The following is a 23,369-nucleotide window of genomic DNA, read 5'->3' as shown; positions in this document are numbered from 1 at the left end:
CTTATTGGCTATTTCTAAATTTGGAGTGGCAAGTTCAACTCTTGTCTTATACGCGTTGCCACCAGAACTCTTCTTTCCATGTCAGGAGTATTTATGAACTGGCAAGACAAAAGAATTTCGATAGTATTGCAAAATCATTAACTGTAAAAGGAAATGCTCTTGGAGAATTGCTGTTCACTATGGTTTCATAGTATAGCTTCTCTATTTTTATTGATTCTTGAAGGGAGGGAGGGGGGAAGGAAGAAGAGAAAGAAAGAAAAAGGAAGGAGGGAGGGAAGATGGGAGGAAGAAAGGAAGAAAGAGAGAGAGAGAGAAAGCAAGGAAGGAAGGAAAAGAAGAAAGAAAAAAAAAAAAAACCTTTCCATAGGTCAAGTGCTTGACTATGGAAGTTAGCTTTAACTTTTAATTTTTTTTTTCTGCATAGCATTGTCTCCACCAACAAACTTGCACCTGGAGACAAACCCTGACACTGGAGTGCTCACCGTCTCCTGGGAGAGGAGCACTACTCCAGGTAAGCCTGGGATGTATCAGAGGGCAAGCCCTGGGTAATCACTCCCCTGTCCCAAGATTTTCTTTAAACTGAGGATATTACTATTTGCCTCAAAGGGCTGTTGTAGGACACCTGGGTGGCTCAGTGGTTGAGCGTTTGCCTTTGGCTCAGGTCGTGATCCCGGAGTCCTGGGATCCAGTCCCACATCAGGCTCCCTGCAGAGAGCCTGCTTCTCCCTCTGCCTATGTCTCTGCCTCTCTTTCTCTGTGTCTCTCATGAATAAACAAATCTTTAAAAAAAAAAGGGGGGGGGCTGTCATAGCACTGAACAACAAGAGAACCCTCAATAAATGCCGAGTCTTCCTTCTTTCCCCCTTGTGGGTCCATCATTGGAGTCCAGCTTAATATGCCCTGAGTCACAAATGCTTGGTGCAGTAACTTCCTCCTTTCTGTTTTCTCTAGACATTACTGGTTATAGAATTACCACCACCCCTACAAATGGCCAACAGGGATATTCTTTGGAAGAAGTGGTCCATGCAGATCAGAGCTCTTGCACTTTTGAAAACCTGAGTCCTGGCCTGGAGTACAATGTCAGTGTTTACACTGTTAAAGATGACAAGGAAAGTGTCCCTATCTCTGATACCATCATCCCAGGTAATGGAAAAATAAACTGTTATCCTACGAGTGGCAGTTTCGATGAGAGTGGGGATTAATGTCTTAATCCCCGGGTGGTTGAGTGTGTCAGGTACATTTGGGATTTAGTTCTGACCTCCCAACCACACTCTCCAAAACCATGAAGTCAAAGCAACTGTTTGGACAAATGCTTGCTGTTAACACTGCTTTACTGTCTGTGCCTCACCAGGATGCTGTTTGTTGCGATGGGTATGTAATGGAGTGGCAACCATGGCATTAACTCTGTACTGTCCGCTCACGTGGAAATATTACTAAAATGATGTCATGTGTCGTCCTCGGTACTGACAGGCTAAAAGTAATATGGTAAATGCATCCCATCGGTACATTTGTCCCTGATTTTACAGTCTATATCAATTTTCAACAGCTGTCTATAAAATCGTACCTGTCTCCATATGTGAGCATTGAAAAATAGCACTTGGTTGACTCGTCCAGTTCTCCGTCTTGCAGTTTCAAATCCTTTCTCTTTATAAAATTGAAAAAGACCAAGAAAGGCTACGCCTTCAGCTGTTCTTTCTTGTGGACTGAAAGGCAACCCTGAAAAGACCTATAGGGATAGGTTTGTTATTTGTCCAAAATTGGATTGTGACAGAGTGAAAGCATTGGACAGACTGTGTTCTCCTCTGCACTGTTTGCTAGAATGCTTTTACTAATGCTGATGAAATAACTTTGATTATGAGTGCAGCAAAATATTGGCAGTGGTCTTGGACTCAAGTCTATCTGTCTTGCTCCTGAACGTGCTTTTGAACGGCACATTTCACACGATGCATTCATAATGCGTTAGCGGTATGGCCATAACGTTGTCATGAGTTTTTCTATGGGAAAACAAAGACAACTCACCGGCCGATTTTTTTTTTTTTTTTTTTTTTAGCCTTCTTCATGCAAGCTCTGTTTTCTTACTAAAAAAGTTCTGGCTTTTTTAAAAAAAAAAAAATTGCAGATGCTTATTACAGATATCATGCCTAGGTTCTAAGAATGGTTTTGACATGGTAAACAGGCCTGTAATTTTTAAGAACCTGAGAGGTTCACACTCTACTGTTTAGAGACACTTTTCAAATGTAAGAAAATCCCTTAAGAATACTGTAACCTGTTTTATCCTCCCAGGGAAGCAAACTATATTCATGATGCTTAGAACGTCTTTTCAGAAAATTTGGCAAAGATCGCATATTACCATCATTGCTTTAACATTCTGTCAAGTTTGCCACTAGTAACCTGATGTACACTGCTTTATTTTTTCCTTTTTTGCCTCTATCTTCCTTTTGCCCCCCCCCTTTACTTTGTAACTCAATAGAGGTGCCCCAACTCACTGACCTAAGCTTTGTTGATATAACCGATTCAAGCATCGGCCTGAGGTGGACCCCGCTAAACTCTTCCACCATTATTGGGTACCGCATCACAGTAGTTGCGGCAGGAGAAGGTATCCCTATTTTTGAAGATTTTGTGGACTCCTCGGTAGGATACTACACAGTTACAGGGCTGGAACCGGGCATTGACTATGACATCAGCGTTATCACTCTCATTAATGGCGGAGAGAGTGCCCCTACTACACTGACACAGCAAACGGGTGAATTTTGAAAACTTCTGTGTTTGAGACATGGATGGGGTGTTGCATGCTGCCACCAGTCACTCTGGTTAAATATGGATGTTTCACTGGAAAAGCCAGCAATTTGCCAGCGATCGAGAGGAGGGTGGGTTGGGGTTGGGGGTAAGGAATTGGATGTATCTGCTCAACTGAGTGGTCAGAGGCATGTGCAAGATACACTTTCATTTAAACCACAAGTGTGCAGAAAGCTAGAGAGATCGAATCTGTTCAATCCAAAATGGCAAAGGTTAAATGAATTTGCAGACCTGGAGCTTTTTCTAAACATATCTTACACGAATACCAAATTGGGTCATGAGCACCAGTTCATAAGAAATGTAGTTCCAAATTGTACCATTATGCTCTTACTTCTCCTCTTTGGTAAACCCTCCCGTGTTCCTGCTTCATAGTTGACTAAAAACCCAGTCAAATTTAGGGTGGATTGGAAGGGGGTTGGTTTGACATAGGAGAAACAGAAACTTTGGAGCACAGTGGACTGCCTTGCCACGGCCAGGTAAAGAAACTCCTGTTTAACCAGTCTGGGGCCGAGCATGCAACATCACCAAGGTTCTCTGCCCTGCATGGTAAGAAACATGCTGAGAACCAATTTGCATGAAACTTTTCACTTGTAGGTAGAATTCACGGAGTGGGATTGTAGCGATGCCAGTAGCTGTAGTCACCTCGTGTCAGGGGAAATTTAGGACCCTCTTGTCTTTTTGTCTGTGTGCATGTTTCTTTGGAAAGTACTGCTGTGTTTCTGCTGTGTGGCAACTTAAGCCTCTTCAGCTTGGGATAAAATAACTGTCGGTGGTATTAATAATGTACTGAAAATCCACATATTTGAACGTAGATTAAAATTATTCTTTGATATGTACTGATGGCAGAAAGGTTAAAGGGGCCTAACCGTACTGTGAGTAGTGTTTTATTTTTAACAGTAGTTCACTGTGATTTAGATTAGACTTAGATTAGACTATTTGCATGATAATGACTCATTTCCTTTATGCATGAAATACTGTGTTTACCTTTCCAGCTATTTTTATTAGCTTTAGTTTTAAAATTACTTTAACCCGGTCTTCCTTCTTATTTGAAACCAGCTGTCCCGCCTCCTACTGACCTGCGATTCACCAATATTGGTCCAGACACTATGCGTGTCACCTGGGCCCCACCTCCATCCATTGAATTGACCAACTTCCTGGTGCGCTACTCCCCTGTGAAAAACGAGGAAGACGTTGCGGAGTTGTCAATCTCTCCTTCAGACAACGTAGTGGTCTTAACAAGTAAGCAGTCAACTGTATCTGTTCAATAAATACTAAGTGAGAGCCTGAGGAAAGAATTCCGAGTTCTCAGGTAGGAGCAGCTGAAATCAAGGCAGCTACAAGATGGCGAGCTAAACTCCCAATCTGCTGTGCAGCTCTATACGTTTTGAAAGATGTCGTGTTTATGGCTATTTTCATGTATGTATTTTTGAGATCTGTAACTTTTTAAAGATCATAGTAGAAAAACACCAGCAGTGAATTTCGAAGCCTTCAAACAAGTTTTGCTTCCAGATGAGCACATAAAAATAAACGAATGTCAAGAGAAAAATGTCTGACTAAATCTAAATGTTTGGAGAGAGAAACAATGAGGATTGAAAATAGTGTCACCATATCTGTTTAATTCCCATTTTTTAAAAAAAAGCATCAAGCAGGTAATCTCTAGCGTTTGAAAGCCTGGAAACAGTGGCTTGTTACTCAGGATAGATCAGGACGCTTTTTTGAAGAAGGAGCCAGAAGCGTAACTGGTACTTCAGAAAGAATCTGTTGGCAGGATTTCTCTGAAGGCTGAGGACCTAGGAAAACAGCAACCATTTATGGAAGCTGTGTCTTTCTAGATCCTACCTTTTTGAAATAGACATCGTTGATTAAAGAAAAGAGGAGGCTGAGACATGGTGCTGTGTTGCCTGTCAGCGTCCCTTCTCGTTCTTCTCCCTGAAACACTAAAATAAACACATGAGAGCAGCATAGGTTTCTCCATGAGGAAAGAAGGAGCTCACAGGTACCTTAGCAAAGGATGGTCTAGAAACATCCTCTATGTCGCAGACATTTTAGAGCAGAAAAGGCAGCTCAACATGACCATAGTCTTATAGTCTTGGCTTCTCATTTCATGACTTAGGGTGAGGACATCCTTATATCCACATATCATCGGGGCTGTTGTTTCTGTTCTGGAGCACTCTGGAGTCAGTAGTTAAAGCATCACTCAGTACACAGCCCCTGCTCCGGGACCACTGTCCGCCTCAGCTGACTGGTCACATGTTCGTCATGTGTTCTAAGATTTTATTCTAGATCCTGCTCTAGTTTGCAAAGTAGACATTTCCCACCGCCCCGAGAAGCCATTATTTCCCAGTTTTATAGATGAAGCAACTAAGGTCTCTAGTGGTTCCAGTAAATCACCCCTGGGCAAGCAGGAGAATAAGGAAAGTGGAGTCCAAGCATCCAAACCTTGTGGGGTGACCTCTACAGAAATGGTATGGAGGGGAACGGGGTCTATGGAGGAAGAATTCAAAGGTTAAAAACCTTACTCTGTACTTTTTGGGGAACTTGAAAACAAGAGAAAAGGATACCCGGGAAAGCATAGGTAATGTTTTAAAGTGTCCTGTTCTTCAGTGTGGCAGAAGCAAACGTGGACTATGACTCTTTTTCAGTCAATGTTAATTATTGAGACCACTCGTCTTGGCCTGGGTCAAATCCTTTATGATCTCAGGCAAGTATGTCAAAGAAGATAACTTCTCTGTGCCTCTGTCCCCTCGTATGTAAAACGAGACTTTTGGAGGTGAGGACACATTCGTTGTCGTGAATGTGGCGATAGTTTCACAATTCACACATATGCCAAAACCTGTCAAATCTGTACACTTTAAATATTTGCAGTTTCTTGTATGGCCACAAGTCTGCTTCAAAGAGTAGCAAACTGCTTCCTACGGTTGTTGGTGACGGGTCAATGATAATCCACAGAGCCCGGGTCACTGTCATCACGTGCCCTCAACAGATGTACTATTAAGTGGATGACAGAGATAATACTGTGTGGCAGCAACCATCTTACTGCAGACCAGCTGAATCGTCCTCTCAGGGGTGCATCTGAGGGCAGGGCTCAGAGATGTCAGAGGGCAAGGTGACCTTTCCATATCACCTCATTGCAGCCCACCTCCAGGGAGCAACATTCACATCAGTATAAGTAGGTTACAGGACCAAACGTTGGTGTATTTTATTTTATCAGTTGAAATAGTCCTAAAGGTGCTTTGGTTTTTCATGCTTTTGAGCACGATTTAAAAATAAGTCCCCTTTGCTTCTTCAGATCTCCTGCCTGGCACGGAATATTTGGTCAGTGTCTCCAGTGTGTACGAACAGCACGAGAGCACACCCCTTAGAGGAAGGCAGAAAACAGGTGGGTCATGTTGGCAGGGTGCTGATCAAACAGCTTCACCTACCAGTTTTCAAGAGCAAAACGGGATGCTGCTTCTGAAAATACATCTCCATTTTTGGGGTGGCAGCGTGCTTATAGCCGTATCATTACTTTCTGATCACTCTGGTCTTAAAAACGAAATGACCCTTCTGCAAGTAGTACCCTGACTTTTAGTCACTAAGGTTATACTCTCTGTTTCCAAAGGGGACCCCAAATAGTCCAGAAACTTTCTTGTCTATCCTTGTAAAACATCTCCCAAGAACAATATAATCTTTATCATTTAGAGATGGTGAATATTCCTTCTTATTAGGCGGCTCTGGTCAAGCCTGACCCAACACTGTCATTGTCATGGAAGTCTTGTCCCTCCTTTGCTAAGCCAACAAGTTTATCTACTTTTTTCTGCTTGATGAAATATCCATTTGCTATATAAGGAAGTTGAATCGAATCCCGTAATATTACATTTCTTCTTTAACATGAGGGATTCTATTAATTTTTCCCTTTTAAAAAAAATGCTATGTGGTATATCCATTAATTTATTTGTCATTGTCCACTTGGTTCCAAAAAGGAGTTGTGATATTTCAATTTATTGATACTACAATAAAAATTTTCTGGATGGCCCAGAGAAATTAAGTGATTTGAATTTGAGATAAACTCTCAATTCTTATTAATTTTTTTGCAGTACGCTAAATTTTCGACTCATGAGGGCTTACCTGCATTGTGATTTGTCTGGGATGATGTCTTATTTTAGTTTTTGAGAGTTTTATGTTTGGCATTATTACTACCCTGTTGACCTGTCAATTCCCTCTTGAATGCAAAAGGCTTCTTTGAGAACCAAACACTTAACTTGAGAGTGAGCATATCTTGCCTTATTTTGAGAGACACATTTAAAGGATAGAGACAGAATACTTGAACACTGAAGCATTTGAAAGTAATTCCCAGAATATCTTAGACACCTGTCTTCAAAAGGGATGCAGAAACCTTGGGTAACAACACGTATAAATCACTTATATTACTTAGCAAAAGAAAAGAGAAAGCTTGAGTTGGCCATTTTAACTGGGTCAGTTTATGATTTTGAAATTTATGTGTGGTTTAGAATCAGTGCATCATGACCTGAGGTTTACGGCAATTTGTCGTGCTAATGAGAAAGGACAGAAACTCTGGCTGTGTGTTACCTTCCCTACATTCTTCCTCAGCTCCTAACCTGGTGATGTCTTTTTCTTCCCTCGGGTGGGAAAAACAGGTCTTGATTCCCCCTCTGGCATTGACTTTTCTGATATCACTGCCAACTCTTTCACTGTCCATTGGATTGCTCCTCGAGCCACGATCACTGGCTATCGGATTCGCCATCATCCAGAGCATACCAGTGGAAGACCTCGGGAGGATCGAGTGCCTCCCTCTCGGAATTCCATCACCCTCACCAACCTCAATCCCGGCACAGAATATGTGGTCAGCATCATTGCTCTTAATGGCAGAGAAGAGAGTCCTCCCTTGATTGGCCAACAGTCAACAGGTAACTTGTTTTCTGGTCTGCCAAGAAACTCAGAGGACTTTCTGTGCAGGTGGGATCTTCTATGAAACGGCTTTGTGTTGTCTGAGTCATCATCTCTTAAAAAAATAAGATTGTAGTTAGGAGGCATGGAGAGAGAAGTGAGAGAATATGTGGAGAAAATCTTCTTAGACTATATTGCAGATAATTTATCACCAAAATTGTCTCACCAGATTTAGGTATTTATACGTTTCTAATACCCAAAGTTTTATTATTCAAATATTAAATAAGACAATCCCTATTTCAAAAGTTCCCTTACAAACAAGCATTATTTTAATGAAATGGTGTCAGTATTTTTGGGAGACAGATGCTGAAGTCTTTAGGGGAGAAGGAGCATCATGATACCTATACCTCAGTCTCAAGTTGATTAACAGAAAAACACAGGAAGAGAAACAAGCAAATGTGGCAGATGTTACCAATTAGCCAGTGCCCAAAAGGGGATATATTCTTTTTGTAACTTCTGTGTTGTTTTAATTTTTTTTTACGTGTTCTCCATGCTCAGCATGGAGCTCAGACTCACAACCCTGAGATCAAAACCTGAGCTGAGATCAAGGGTTGGATGCTTAACCGACTGAGCCACCCCAGGTGCCCCTGTTTTAAAAAATTTCAAAATAAAAAGTAGAAGGAAAAAAGTGCTTCAATAAATTTGCAATAAGCATTTTATCACAATTTGAGTTGCCTCCTTAACCCTTTACCTTTAAATTCTTCATGATTTTTCATTCTGCTAATTTTGTGTAATATTTACATTTTTATAAAGGCAGTTATTTGAAAAAAAGAGCAAAGAGTGAATCTGGGTGTCGTTTGAAAGTTACAGATGTGGGATCTTTTGCTTTTTTTTTTCTAGTTTCTGATGTTCCAAGGGACCTAGAGGTCATCGCTGCAACCCCCACCAGCCTATTGATTAGCTGGGATGCTCCTGCTGTCACAGTGAGATATTACAGGATCACCTATGGAGAAACAGGTGTGTTAGTAAAATGCTCTGTCACTCTGATCAAGTCAGATTCTGCTGTGGGTAACCTGATAGCTCAAGGGCGGATACATATTTAAAGAGACTTTGGCAAGTCCATTCAGTGGAGCCTTGTCTCTTTCAAGAATATGTGAAAAAAATGTGTATGCTGTAATTGGTGGCAAAATCAAGGTATAAAGTTGTTTGTATAATACTCAAGGAGGAACAATGGAGCTGAGAAAGAGTTACAAATTCACAAATATAGTATCAGTGGTGCAATGATAAGCGATTTGTTTTTTTTTTTTTTTTTTTTACTTTCCTGTATTTTCGAAATTTCATCTAAACTGAATATATTTCATTACTATTTTGAAAAGGGAATACAATATATGCCATCTTGGGTCGAGGCCTTACCTTCTTTCTCCCTCTAATGTTAATGTCACGACTCAGTGACATTTGAAATCTGGAATGTTCAAATAGCATTAAACTGCAATTTTCTCCCAATTTTTACACACTTACTAAGGTTCACTACATGCATAAATCAGTATGTTTCCACGAAGGCCCTGTTAATAGTACTGTCTTAAAGGGAATAATCAAAGGTGTGGCTAAATGCTGTCTCAATATGTCAACGTCATCACTGTTCAATCCCCCACTGTTCCTCAGCCCCTCACACTTGGAAATGACCCCTTTTCACACAGGAGGAAATAGCCCTGTCCAGGAGTTCACTGTGCCTGGGAGCAAGTCCACAGCTACCATCAGCGGCCTCAAACCTGGAGCAGACTACACTATCACCGTGTACGCTGTCACTGGCCGTGGAGACAGCCCGGCAAGCAGCAAGCCAGTTTCCATTGATTACCGAACAGGTACCGACTCCTCCGCTGGGTAGACAGACGAGTATTTACTCAGATAGTCTTGCAGTGTTCTCCCAATTTATTTTCCTCATGGTGGATGGAGTCGCTTTCCTTTGTTAAAAAAAGACGAAGCAGCACAGGCAGCTTGTAGAGTTTTGAGCCAGATATACAAAGAAGCACCACAAAGGGCTGAGATGTCGTCTGTTATGTAACTGGATATAGTCTGTGCCTACAATAGAGATAGGCATAGAGGCCTAAAGGGTGTTCAATAATATTTGCTAGTGAATGAATGAATGAGTTGATAAGGTAAGAAGACAAATGCCTACTTGGAATATAGTTTCCTTGTGAATGAAACAGGCACCTGGGAAGTAGGTAATGGTATCTAAATGCACACCCCACCTCCCCAAGGCAATGTCCCTGCTTCTGCAAAAAACAAAACAAAAACACCGGGGAGTCATTCATGGTAATTAATGGTAATAAGAGAGCTCCCTGTGTCTACCAGGACTAGAAACAAGCTTTGTCCACTCTTGCCTCCTGGCCTGGGGCTTCACTGGTTTCTCCTTGTTTTTCTTTGTAGAAATTGACAAGCCATCCCAGATGCAAGTGACTGATGTTCAGGACAACAGTATTAGTGTCAGGTGGCTGCCTTCCAGTTCTCCTGTCACTGGTTATAGAGTGACCACTACTCCCAAAAATGGCCCCGGACCATCAAAAACTAAGACTGCAGGTCCAGGTAAGAATAGCCAGTGTCTCACATACATCAAGATAAACAGAAGAGGGCCACGCAGGATGCCCTTTAAAATGAATGGCCACCGAGGTCTGAGCGCTATCCATTTTCATATGTCCAAGTTTTCCCGATTGTAAATTCAGGGCTCGAGATTGTTACAGACTCCCACCACAGTAGAATTTTTAGGGTAAATGCTTTTCTGATTTTACATGCAGAGTTCTGTTGGATGGTATGGACATCTTGCATTATTAGCTCTCCCTTTGTGGTTTTGTTGAGTCGTGCACGCAAAGGAGAGCGATGGCCTAACTTTTTAAGATCCTTTTAGCTCTTGTTTTTGTTTTTATAGAAAATCCTGGTAAAGTTAGGGTCCTAAGGCAGTATCTTTAAAGTCCAACTAATTTTCTTTTTTTTTGCCCCCAAGAGCAGCCTCATTCGTTGTTGGAAACATCATATTCAATTTTAGAGTGTATCCTTTGGAGGACTTTACTCCAGTATGGCAGTTTGCATTAGAAATGAACATATTTGTCCAAGAGAAATCCATATCTGACTCTTCCATGTTTTCATGATAATGCTACACATGAAAATTCCAGGCCACTAAGCATTTCTTACCGAACTCGGGAAGTCACTTAGCTGGCCTTCCAGTGGATGACACAGACGCTGCATTTACTTTTCACTCCCTTTGCAGATCAAACAGAAATGACCATTGAAGGTTTGCAGCCCACAGTGGAGTATGTGGTCAGTGTCTATGCTCAGAATCGAAACGGAGAGAGTCAGCCTCTGGTCCAAACTGCAGTAACCAGTACGTAACCAATGCTTATTTCTCATTTTCAAAGTCAGTTTTGTTCTTAGGCATCTGAATGCCCTCTGCATGTCTTTTGCAAGTACACCTAGAGAAAACCCAGCTTGGTTAGTTTATCATCTTGAGCTGAGCCCTTTACAAACATTTTTTCCTTCTTGGTGCCAAGCAATGAACATACAGGGAAAGAAGCTGAGCTATCATGGTTGCTGTGCTTGGAATTTCTTTTGCTCATATGGCCTCAGCAGAATCTTATTTGCCTATAGCAAATCCACAGAATATTTTGCCTGGACCTTCTTTTCTACGACTGGATGGTAAAGTTGATTGCAGCATGCTTCATGAAGCTATTATGATTGGAGCATTTGGAAAACTGTCTGGAGCAGCATTTAATGTAAATAATAGAGGGGGGAGAGAAGGGTTCAAGAAAGATTATAATGATCGGAATCTAACATTGAAAATCAACCTTACCACTTCCAAGGTATAGAAAATCCAGGTCTATGAGACTAACATCACACTGCCAAAACAAATCTTGGTAGAATATCGTAAAATTGATACAAATAAATTGTGGGGACATTTTGCAGGGTGTCTGTGTGGCTCACATACACCTACTTTTTAATAAGTGATGTAACATTAAATCTTCTCTAAACCAAAAGAAACTTAATCAGGTGTCAAGTAATTTTCCATTTGAGAGTGGGTTAATCGGAATTTAATTCATCAAAGAAAATGATATCTGCAGAACTGCTTTGCACGTTATAAAAATGCTTATTTCACAACTTGCTTTTCACATAACCTCTTACCATTAATTTGCCTAACAGACATTGATCGCCCTAAAGGACTGGCATTCACTGATGTGGATGTCGATTCCATCAAAATTGCTTGGGAAAGCCCACAGGGGCAAGTTTCCAGGTACAGGGTGACCTACTCAAGCCCTGAGGATGGAATCCATGAGCTATTCCCTGCACCTGATGGTGAAGAAGACACTGCAGAGCTGCAAGGCCTCAGGCCGGGTTCTGAGTACACAGTCAGTGTGGTTGCCTTGCACGATGATATGGAGAGCCAGCCCCTGATTGGAACCCAGTCCACAGGTATATCGTTCACTGCCACCGCTGGGTATTCACGGGCGCCGTGGCTTTATGCCCTGCTGAATGAGTTAATTATATCGGGCTATTGAGTCCCTATAAGGGGGTTAAAAAAAAAAAGAAAGAAAGAAAGAAAGAACAGTCCCTCTATTAGGAAAGACCCTCTTTAGAAAGGAATAGTCATGCACAATAAAGTTTAGGTGATATTCAGATACAGTCTAATAAAGGGAAGTTTTAGAGTGGTTTGGTTTAAGGCCATAAAGCAAGATATTCAAAGATGATCCTAAAATTGTGGATTGTTTCCTGAACCCTGACTCCCTGTGGTTACACCCACTGTGCATAAAGGAAAGAAGTTTGGCATCCTAGAGCTTACTCTAAAAAAAGAATCCAAACTGGGCCATTTCTTAGCAGCATGATTCTGAGAACACGTAGGTAAGACCTTCCTTCTCTGGTTAGATATCCTGTGCTGGGTGTGTGGTTTGCTTAAAGGACTGAGAATCGGACGCATAGGAAAGAGTTTAGGGCAAATGCTTTCCACAATACTTTATCTGCTTGTGCTTTGTTTCTGAAGCAGAGTGGAATGCTAAATTTGTGTCCTTGTGACAGCATAAACCCTGGAGGTGACTATCTGTATTATTGCTCTTTGCTTCTCTTTTCTGCTTCTGTTGTGAGCCAATTTTCTTCTTATGCTGCACCACAGAGAATACTTCAGATTTAGCAGCACTGTCTGCTGTGGGGTTCAAATAAAGAGGATAAAAACATAATTCTATCTTTTGGGGGTTGGAACACTGTGAAATGGTTTTCCATACAAAGATCATTTATCTAGAAAAAGGGCTATTGCTCATCTTTCCATACAAATGGAAGATCAGTCCTAATGCCAATAAGTCATTTTGATTTTTTTTTTGTTTTTATTTTTTAAGGGAAGGCAAAAAAAAAAAACAACCCAAAAATAAAACAAAAAACAAAAACAAAAAATGACTTTTAAACCCTAAAGTCTCTTACTTAGATTTCTGGCATTTACCCAAGTGCTTCGAGTGATTCTGAGAATTGGTGGATATAAAACCCAGTTTTTCAGCAAACATTTTCTTTATTTTGTATCCCCTCTTGTACTTTCTCATGCTGAATCTTCGCTTGACCAGGGAACCCACCTAACCAAACAAGCACAGTTTATTCTACTTCTTGGAATTCACTTTTATTTTCCCTTTCCTCAGTTCCTATAAGATAACCTCTAACCAATGACCATCCCGACAGCCATTCCCGCGCCAGCTGACTTGAAGTTCACTCAGGTTACACCAACAAGCCTGACCGCCCAGTGGACAGCACCCAATGTTCAGCTCACTGGGTATCGAGTGCGGGTGACCCCCAAGGAGAAGACAGGACCGATGAAAGAAATCAACCTTGCTCCTGACAGCTCCTCTGTGGTTGTGTCAGGACTCATGGTAAGAAGTGCCCTTTTCCATGGGAATCAAGTACAGTTGACCCTTGAACAACGTGATTTTGAATGGGTGGATCCACGTATATACACTGATTTTTTTTTCATATTACAGGACTATAAATGAATTTTTTCTTTTTTAGATTTTATTAATAACATTGTCCTTCTCTAGCTTGCTTTATTGTTAGAATACAGTATATAATATAAATAATGTACAAAGTATGTGGTAATCAACTATATTTATCAGTAAGGCTTGTGGTCAGCAGTACTAGTTGACCACATCTAGTTAAAAGTACAACTTTTACTAGTTGAGTTTTGGGGGGAGTCAAAAGTGATAAGCAGATTTTCAGCTATGCAGGGGGTCAGCACTCCTTCCTCCCACATTGTGCAAGGATCAACTGTAGTGCCTCTTTCACAGTGTGAAAGTCACAGAGACAAAATATAGTAAATCTAATTGTGTTCTTTGCCTCTGCCATCAAATAATCAAGTAGAATTCTCTGTATTGACCTAAGCTCTTCCAGATGACTGTCTGGGTGGGACTTTTATAAATCACGTTGGATTTTACACAGCTCTTTAAGTGTATATGCATGTTATGTATTTTAAAATGGTTTTATGAGTGTATGTGGGGGTGGGAGGCAATTCATATGTCCATAGGCTGAATGCATAAATCCACTCCGGTTATGCATTTTCTCAGCTTTGTTACCTTGGCAAGGAGTATTCTCCAGTTTATACCAACCTACCTGACCCTCCCTCCAGTGAAACGTTTTTAATCCTTTTAGACACGCATGTGGAAAACTAGCCCGGAATCTAGGAAATTGATGTACTTCTTAACATAAGGCCAACCCCAGAAGAAATGACAGAAAGAGTATTCAGAGATAGGATATTCTCTCTGCCTCTCCATGATCAGACAGATTCATGATTGGCACTTGTCAGATCATAAAGGAGAAAAGCAGGCTAATACCTATTCTCCCCATTTTAAATCAGCTCAGTGTAACTATGTAAGTTATAGCTTACTTGGTGTTAACCCCTAAGCACATTTTTAAATTCCTAGAATTTACATGTGTTATTGATCATCTGCAGTGTAGGAATGAAATTCATCTAGGAATTTATAATTCTGTGCCAGTTTATTTTTTCATTTTATAACCATTGTGTTTTTCTGGTGCTGTAGTGAAAACACCTGGGCTTCCGAAGATCATGTTGCTGAAGCTTACCGTGTCCTTCTTTCTAGGTGGCCACCAAATATGAAGTGAGCGTCTATGCCCTTAAGGACACGTTGACAAGCAGACCGGCTCAGGGAGTTGTCACTACTCTGGAGAGTGAGTAATCAACAAACATTCTCCATAAACAAAAATTAAAGAATGGTAGATGATTTTCTAGATCACCAAATTAATAGGATTCCCAGTTTGGAAACCGCTTTGCCTGCCCATCTTTTTACAACTGTCACCTTTTACGCCCCTCCAGAAGCTGGCATACTGGCACATAAATGGGATCACTTCAAAAACGTTATCATGTTAGTGTTAGGAACTAGGACTGACACCTAGTTTATGCTCTACATGTTGGAACTTGTTTTCATGATGTTTGGGAAAGACACCCTGGCTTCTGCTGTACCTTAATAGTGCAGTAAGTATCGGACGAACCTGGGCCTGCAATCTAGTTTTGTGCCGTATCAGTAATTTATACTATGCTCTTTCAGAAATCACATAAAATATCAAAGTTTTCTCATCTATAATATATGGATGCCATTGCATACATTGAGAGAGAAAAAATGAAGCCCTATAAGAAAGACCACTCTACCAACAAAACATATACATATATATATATTATTGCTGGCCGGCCATATCATTGTAACGCCTGCTACACATATTTTATATCAACAAATTAATAACTTTAACACACTTATTGAGGTATTTGTAGATACCATAAACCCAGACTTGGGAACCACTGGTAGTATCTGTAAAGGTTTTTAGTTAAAAAAAAAAATAGTTTTAAAAAAAAGGTACGTGAGGTGAATCTTTTCGTATTTTCTAATTCCCATCAAGCTCTCTCTCTCAATGCAACAGGAGAAAAATCTATACATGGTTAGTTATGTGTAGAAATGGACATATTTGGTGTATAGTAAAGAAATGCTTAGAATATCAAAACCTTATCAAAGTGAGTTAGCCAGGCACTAACCTCTAGTTTTGATCTGTGCAGATGTCAGCCCTCCAAGAAGGGCCCGGGTGACAGATGCTACCGAGACCACCATCACCATTAGCTGGAGAACCAAGACCGAGACAATCACCGGCTTCCAAGTTGATGCCATCCCAGCAAATGGCCAGAATCCGATTCAGAGAACCATCAGGCCAGATGTCAGAAGCTACACCATCACAGGTCAGGGAACTCACCTTACTCATCCCGTTCATTGATTGCCACTCACAACATACATTAGCTTATCAGTTACTCTACCACTTACACAGATTAAATTTATTGTCAATGTTTTAAATAATCCAGCTATAATTTTTAAAAACTTATTTTCATGTTATGATTAGAAATAGCTGTGTCCTGTGAATGCTTGATTTTATCTAATGTTTGTCAGAGAAATGGCATAAGTTCCATTTATGAAATCTAAGCTTTCATCAGTGCACCCTTTCTTACTAGAAAAAAATGTAACACAATGCTTAAAACCAAGAGAAACTTAATAGTGGCCTATAGTTCTTAGATTATAAAACATAATCCAATTTTAAAAAGCAAACAATACTACTTCATAAAGATCCAAGTTGTAGTCAGAGAATGTTCAATATCTTGCTCAGTTTAGGTCTTTCTGAAATTTAAAATTCTGATTCTAGTTACCAATCAGTGACTCATTACAACAAAGAGAAAACACACTTAGTAGGTGCTTGCCCCTCATTCTCTGAGACAGCCACTAATTTTTTTTTTCTTAAGATTTATTTATTTGAGGGATCCCTGGGTGGCTCAGCGGTTTGGCATCTGCCTTTGGCCCAGGGCGCGATCCTGGAGACCCAGGATCGAGTCCCACATCGGGCTCCCGGTATGGAGCCTGCTTCTCCCTCTGCCTGTGTCTCTGCCTCTCTCTCTCTCTGTCTATCATAAATAAATAAATTTAAAAAAAAGAAGATTCTTTAAAAAAAATTTATTTATTTGAGAGAGAGCAAGAGATTGAGAGCATAAGTGGGACAGGCAGAGAGAGAGGGAGAGAGAGAATATCAGGTAGACTCCATGCTGAGCATGGAGCCCCACATGGGGCTCAATCTCATGACCCTGAAATCACGACCTGAGCCAAAACCAAAAACCAGACGTTCAACTGACTGGCCACCTATGCACCCCTCTCCATGACGGCCACTTCTAACATAGCATTTTTTAATTTTAAAAATTTACTTTAGCCAGTATCTCTGTAGGCACCGGTGATTTTCTTTTGAGATAATGTTTTTCATTAACAGCACCCATGCCAGGCTCTAATTTATTGCTCAAATATGGACCACTGGGATCCCTGGGTGGCGCAGCGGTTTGGCGCCTGCCTTTGGCCCAGGGCGCGATCCTGGAGACCCGGGATCGAATCCCACGTCAGGCTCCCGGTGCATGGAGCCTGCTTCTCCCTCTGCCTGTGTCTCTGCCTCTCTCTCTCTCTCTCTCTGTGACTATCATAAATAAATAAAAAATTAAAAAAAAAAAAATTAAAAAAAAAAAAAAAAAAAGAAAATGTGGACCACTTCTGTGGTCCATATACACAGGAGATGATAGAGGAACTGTGAAAATTACAGATGAGTGTGAAAATTTTCCTAATAAATTAAGATCAGATAAAAGGCATCTATCTCTTCACAAATCGCAGGTTTACAACCCGGCACTGACTACAAGATCTACTTGTACACCCTGAATGACAATGCCCGGAGCTCCCCTGTGGTCATTGACGCCTCCACTGGTAACTACTTTTTTCTGAAGAAATGCCACTGACTTATGTGTGATCAGTCACGTGAACTTAAGAAACAAAAATGAGGCTGACTGTGAACCATTTTTATAGTTATGGAACTCTTAGATTCTCTAAAGTCTGTTTCTAAGGGTGGGGAAAGAGTGTGGAAATAAGTTCCCTGGTTATTCATTTTCTTAGAGATTTACTTTTGTTTTCTTTCAGCCATTGATGCACCATCCAACCTGCGTTTCCTGGCCACCACACCTAACTCCTTGCTGGTATCATGGCAGCCACCCCGTGCCAGGATTACTGGTTACATCATCAAGTATGAGAAGCCCGGGTCCCCTCCCAGAGAAGTGGTCCCTCGTCCCCGCCCTGGCGTCACAGAGGCTACTATCACTGGTATTGCTGCTTCCGTGTTGCCTTTTTTCCTGCGGACTCCCTAGGACGCACGAAGTGCTTAGCAGATTCCAATTGTGTCTTTGATGCTGTATCATGAAAACAAGAAGCCCCATTTCTGTTAACTTCAAAAAGCACCCTCTATGGAGGAGCTGTAGGTCTCAATACATCTCAAAAGGCATGAATTCATGAAAACACAATAATTCTAATACTGTCATAATGGCATAACTAGAATCTTTTTATTGGCTGTACGTTTACCAAATATTTGTCAATCCTGTCCTAGGAAAAGACATTTTTCAAAACAAACTAGCAAATTGTGATCCTGCCCTCCCACCAGCTCCCTAAAGATCTGATGATCTTATAGGACTTGTCAGAGTACCACCTGCCACCACCTTCATTACCCAGTTTCACAGAATGGGTTTTGAGGCAAAGTGATTCCCAACCACCCACACTGGACAACATGCCTGGAATGGGGAATAACATGGTCTATTTCAATGGGAAAGATCACAAGCCTCTGGTATTATTTTTGGCCAGGAGATTAAAATTTTAAACTCTGTATAGGATAGCATCTGGACTTAAATATCCAACAGAACACAGAGATACCAGAAGGAGATTCTGCTTTTTTAGAAACTTTGGGGAGAGGAAAATAGAATGAGATATGGAAGGAAGTAGCATTGGATACTTCTTACAGGGACCACACAAAGATTGGCCACTCTCTCCTACAGAGTACTTCGCCATAGTCTAAGTTTTCATTGATCCCGCCACTGAGGACCATCTGGTTATTAGGCCCTAAATAGATTCATGTATACAATCTGCAGTGATCTCTCCCAAATGTATATCCTGCCAGTGGTGTATGATGCTGAGAGATTTCCTTGAATTCAAAAGGGCAAATAAGAACACACGTTAAAAGAATACCCATAAAAAGTTAGCATAGAAGCACTTAGCTGTTAGATTTGGGAGGAAAGTTATTAATTTACCAAGTGGCCATGATATGCAGAATACTGGGGTTTTGTGGAAAAAAAGTGAAGTCGATTTTTACCTGTCAAGAGGCCAAAGGCTAACTAGAGAGGATGCTTGCTTCCCAGTAGCATCTCCTGGTCAGATGAACTCCCACTTGACTAGCTGAGCCCATGGACATAACGTGATGATCTGTCCTTCCATCAGGTCTGGAACCAGGCACCGAGTACACCATCCAAGTCATTGCCCTCAAGAACAACCAGAAGAGTGAGCCTCTGATTGGAAGGAAAAAGACAGGTAAAGGGCGCCTTCTGGGTAATAGGAAGGTAATCAAGATAAAACTAATTTGAAGTAAAAAAAAAAAAAAAACTAATTCTAAGTCATCAATTTTGCGGTGAAAAGTTTCTTCAGATTTTGATACTTTTCTCACGGAAATTTTTTCTTAGACAGCTTAGCATGTGTGCTGTGCTCTTTGATAGCACAAATAACCTGACATAATCTGCAGCATTTGGTTTTATTTTTTCTTAGCCAGTTAATATAAAGCCTTTTATTCACCTTTAAAAAAAAAAAATCTAAGCCACATAGTAAAATGTAGAAACCAGGCTGCTATTATTGCTATTCTTCTATACCTTCTGTTGAAGTTAATGTTAAAAAAAAAAAAAATAGGGAAAATAATCCTTCCTATTACCTTTATTTATTATTTGGTTTCTGAAACTTGAACTAAATAATCTTACATTTTCATCTAATTTCAGTTTAATTTGAAGAAAATTCTCTATTTATACCAATAGGAGAGTTTTAGAAATAAACATGTATGTGGTTTTATCTATTTTTACCATTTCAATTCATGAAAAATTGTTGAGTAAAACGTCTGGAATTCAAATAATTAGTGTGGATTCTAGTCCCTGTAATATGATTCTCGAGTGAAGAAAAGAAGAAAAAAGGTCTGCACATTTCAGCTCCATTAGGCTTAATTTGAGCAGAAGTAGCTTCTATGGGGCTTAGCGGTTCAAAGCTTTGTGGGTATGATAAATTCATACTAACGCTTTTTTCATTCTAAACTATGAAGAAACCTTTGAGAAAAATCATAAAGATTTCTTTTTTGGAAAAAGTGTCTTGTGATCTAAGAACTGCTAATGTTCTCGGGGCTTTGATCAGATTGATAAACAGTCATTGTTGCCTGAATTGGTAATGACTACTGCTGCTACTTTTGGGAGCTTAACACGCTTTGCTTTTTTGGCTCTAACCTCTCTTGGCTAGATGAGCTTCCCCAACTGGTAACCCTTCCACACCCCAATCTTCACGGACCAGAGATCTTGGATGTTCCCTCCACAGTTCAAAAGACCCCTTTCATCACCAACCCTGGGTATGACACTGGAAACGGTATTCAGCTTCCTGGCACTTCGGGTCAGCAGCCCAGTGTTGGGCAACAAATGATCTTTGAGGAGCATGGTTTTAGGCGCACCACACCGCCCACAACGGCCACCCCTGTAAGGCATAGGCCAAGACCATATCCGCCGAATGTAAATGAGGAGATCCAAGTTGGTCATGTCCCCAGGGGAGACGTAGACCATCACCTCTACCCTCACGTTATGGGACTCAATCCAAATGCCTCTACAGGACAAGAAGCTCTCTCTCAGACAACCATCTCTTGGACTCCATTCCAAGAAAGCTCTGAGTATATCATTTCATGTCATCCAGTTGGCATTGATGAAGAACCTTTACAGGTAATTGATTTTCTCTCTACTTCTGGGCAGCCTAGAAATAAGTGAGCTAGGTAACGGAAGTGACCAGAGCTCTAACATAAGGTGGCTACATTTTTAGGGCCTCTTAGAAAGGTAGCATGCCTAAGCCCTGATATTTCTTTTTTTTAATCTCAGTATGGCTGTACTTTGGGGGATGTACTGTACCAAAGAATAGCATCAGCTTTTGTTTAGTAGAGAAAATAAAACCATTTCTATTATTCTCGCACATTTGAGGCTCCTTAGTAGTATGGACAAAGAAATGATCTGAGGAAAGGGAGATAAATATTCGGCCTGAAGTTACGTTTGCCCAGGAAGGGCTACAACACCATCCTCGGGGCGCCTGGCTGGCTCAGTTGGGAGAGCACGTGACTCTTGATCTCAGGGTCGTGAGTTCAGAGCTTCACGCTGGGTGTAGAGATTGCTTGAAAATGACATCTTTAAAAATAAATTAAAAAAATAAAATGCCATCCTTATGGCTCGTCCTTGAAGAATCCCATTATCTACAATACGTCCGAGGAAAAAGAACTTAAGTGAAGCTGTGCACATCAGCTGTTAGAAGTGACTGATTCTCTAAAAGCACTTTTTGGTTTGGCCTGCTGGTATCAATTTTTAGTGCGTTCTTGTTTTTGGAAAGTGGCAGAACTTTAAAAACTGACTGCACTGTGAAACATCTATGGGCTCAGAAACATGAGTTTGAGGATTTGCCCAAATGCTCTAAGGGCCCCCATGTGAGGGTCACATGCCACCGTGCAGATGATGAATGTATCTCCCCCACAGCACCATGTCCCCGTGTCATGTGCCAAGGGCATGGCCGGGGGACCCCAGTGGGCTGGCGCAGACCTACAGGCAGGGCAGGACGAACAGGCAGCCCTCTGTTGGATTACTGAGGGCTCCAGGTGATGGACGGGAGATTTTTGGCAGATTGAGAAGATGGCCCCCCAGCCAAGTTCCATTTCTCCCCATGGCTGGTTTGGGACCTTCACACCCTCCTTCTTTGTCTCCCTTCGTTTTATGAGCACAGTACAGGCTGTTGATAAGAGAATAGGGTGAGTCGTGTCAATTCCTCACGATAACACTTTCTCCCTCACTTTGGATGTGCCAATGATTGCAGTTCCGAGTTCCTGGCACTTCTGCTAGTGCCACCCTGACAGGCCTTACCAGAGGGGCCACCTACAACATCATAGTCGAGGCACTGAAAGACCAGAAGAGGCACAAGGTTCGGGAGGAGGTTGTTACCGTGGGCAACTCTGGTATGTGAATGCCTGGTTCCTCAGGCGCGGGCTCCCCTCTGGACTACCCCAGGGACGCTTCTTCTCTCGACTGTTCCTTTGTGGCTCTTGTCATTTAACTTTGGCACGTGGTGCCGTGAAGTAAAGGAGCAACTTGAAATTCGGTGATTTTCTTTTCCCTCATAGTATGCTAGTTTCGTTGTAAAATCTTTATTTATCTCAATAGATAGAGCCTCACAGAGTGACATGAGGATAGACCTGGAAGGGACCTCAAACCTGGCTCAGGCCAACACTCTGATGCCCTGCTAGCGAGTGTCTTGAGGTTGATACAGGGCACAAGTCTCCCAATGGCTTTTGCCAGACCCTCTGCTCCTCACCGTGTTGCTGTCCTCCTGAGTGATTGCTGAGTACAGAAACCGATTACCTGTAAAGGAAATTCTCGATCTGCAGACACTAGTAACTGCTGGTTTTTATTCCTGCTATCAAATGCTACTAACATAGCCCCTTTCTGTTCAAAGAGCTACCCTTCTTCCAATGTTACTTCAATTTCTTTTTCTGATTATATAAGCCCAGAGCCGAAATAGAGGTTAAATGATCGCTGACTCCTCTTTGTAGCACCTGCAAAGTCCTTTTAAACCAGTCGTTGTAGCACCTGGCTTTTCAACCTGCATCAGCTGAAGAGTCACCAAGAAACATGAGATAGGGAATCATCAAAACCATGAGTCTTCATTTTTCCCACCAGAGGGTTCTCTCTATTCCTCAGCAGCAGGGAGTGCTAAATTCTGTCTCCGTCAAGTGATGGGCTCTAATCCTAGGGCCAGTTACTGAATCCAGGGTTGCAGATGATGGTGCTATTTCACCTGCATAAATACATGTGAATTTAAGCAGTTGACATTTTGGTGGGGGATCATTTTGTGCTTGTTGGGTTATGTATCCATGGTCATGCATGCCTTCTGCTTTGCGTGGTTTTACTAGTAGAAAGCCACATGAAAGGAATTTTCAAAGACATTTGTGCTTTTTCCACATCGTTTTCTTTAATAGGTTCCATCTCCATAACTTAAGTCAGGTGGAATTTTAACTGGTGGCTATTTTTAGGAGGGTTCCTGAAACCCCTCGTAACACTTTAGGTTCCTTTCATTTTCCTTTCCAAACCCGTATCCCCAGCAGCCGTATTTTGCATTCTAGCCAGGTGCTCCTGGCTTTCAGACATGTCAGACGTTAGTTTTTCCCACTCTTATTTTCTTCCAGGGCGACGCCTTTTTCACTGTTACACATTTCAAATATCTATTGCTTTGGAGTTTTTGATTTTTGCACCGTAAAAAGAAACATACACGGTGGGATTCAAAGTCACAGAAGTTAGTTTATGTAATTTTTAGAGAATCATTGGAAGTATGCTTTGTTTACACAGATTACTTTAAGCTTTCTCAAAACATAAAGACCAGTATCTTAGGCAACATGAAGAAACTCCATTATTTATTCTTAGTCATTCGTATTCCTTGCTTTCTCATACTTGGAGCAATTGATTTTATTGCCAAAGTAAAGCTGTCCTACTACTATCATACTGATGTACA

At 41.2% G+C, this 23,369-nt stretch overlaps 1 protein-coding gene across 12 annotated transcripts in view; it reads left to right on the top strand.

Moving 5' to 3' along the window:
- Positions 1-23,369, top strand: part of FN1 (fibronectin 1) — a 66,075-nt gene that overhangs the window by 35,396 nt on the left and 7,310 nt on the right. Inside the window, exons 23-41 of one of the 12 annotated variants that reach the window (XM_041737090.1) lie at positions 425-511; positions 952-1,143; positions 2,471-2,743; positions 3,853-4,035; positions 6,086-6,175; positions 7,434-7,703; positions 8,584-8,700; positions 9,381-9,545; positions 10,111-10,266; positions 10,946-11,059; positions 11,872-12,141; positions 13,387-13,574; positions 14,796-14,883; positions 15,761-15,937; positions 17,394-17,483; positions 17,694-17,873; positions 19,035-19,124; positions 20,160-20,551; positions 21,681-21,819. In XM_041737090.1, the coding sequence (XP_041593024.1) occupies positions 425-511; positions 952-1,143; positions 2,471-2,743; positions 3,853-4,035; positions 6,086-6,175; positions 7,434-7,703; positions 8,584-8,700; positions 9,381-9,545; positions 10,111-10,266; positions 10,946-11,059; positions 11,872-12,141; positions 13,387-13,574; positions 14,796-14,883; positions 15,761-15,937; positions 17,394-17,483; positions 17,694-17,873; positions 19,035-19,124; positions 20,160-20,551; positions 21,681-21,819 (3,261 nt within the window). Of the gene's footprint in view, positions 1-424; positions 512-951; positions 1,144-2,470; positions 2,744-3,852; positions 4,036-6,085; positions 6,176-7,433; positions 7,704-8,583; positions 8,701-9,380; positions 9,546-10,110; positions 10,267-10,945; positions 11,060-11,871; positions 12,142-13,386; positions 13,575-14,795; positions 14,884-15,760; positions 15,938-17,393; positions 17,484-17,693; positions 17,874-19,034; positions 19,125-20,084; positions 20,552-21,680; positions 21,820-23,369 lie in introns of all 12 variants that reach the window. The other 11 variants (XM_041737089.1, XM_041737095.1, XM_041737092.1 and 8 more) reach the window with 11 other exon arrangements.

Source organism: Vulpes lagopus, chromosome 22, assembly GCF_018345385.1.
Source record: "Vulpes lagopus strain Blue_001 chromosome 22, ASM1834538v1, whole genome shotgun sequence".
Taxonomy (NCBI): domain Eukaryota; kingdom Metazoa; phylum Chordata; class Mammalia; order Carnivora; family Canidae; genus Vulpes; species Vulpes lagopus.
Note: the sequence above shows the minus strand (reverse complement) of the source record. Positions and strands in the feature narration are given on the sequence as shown.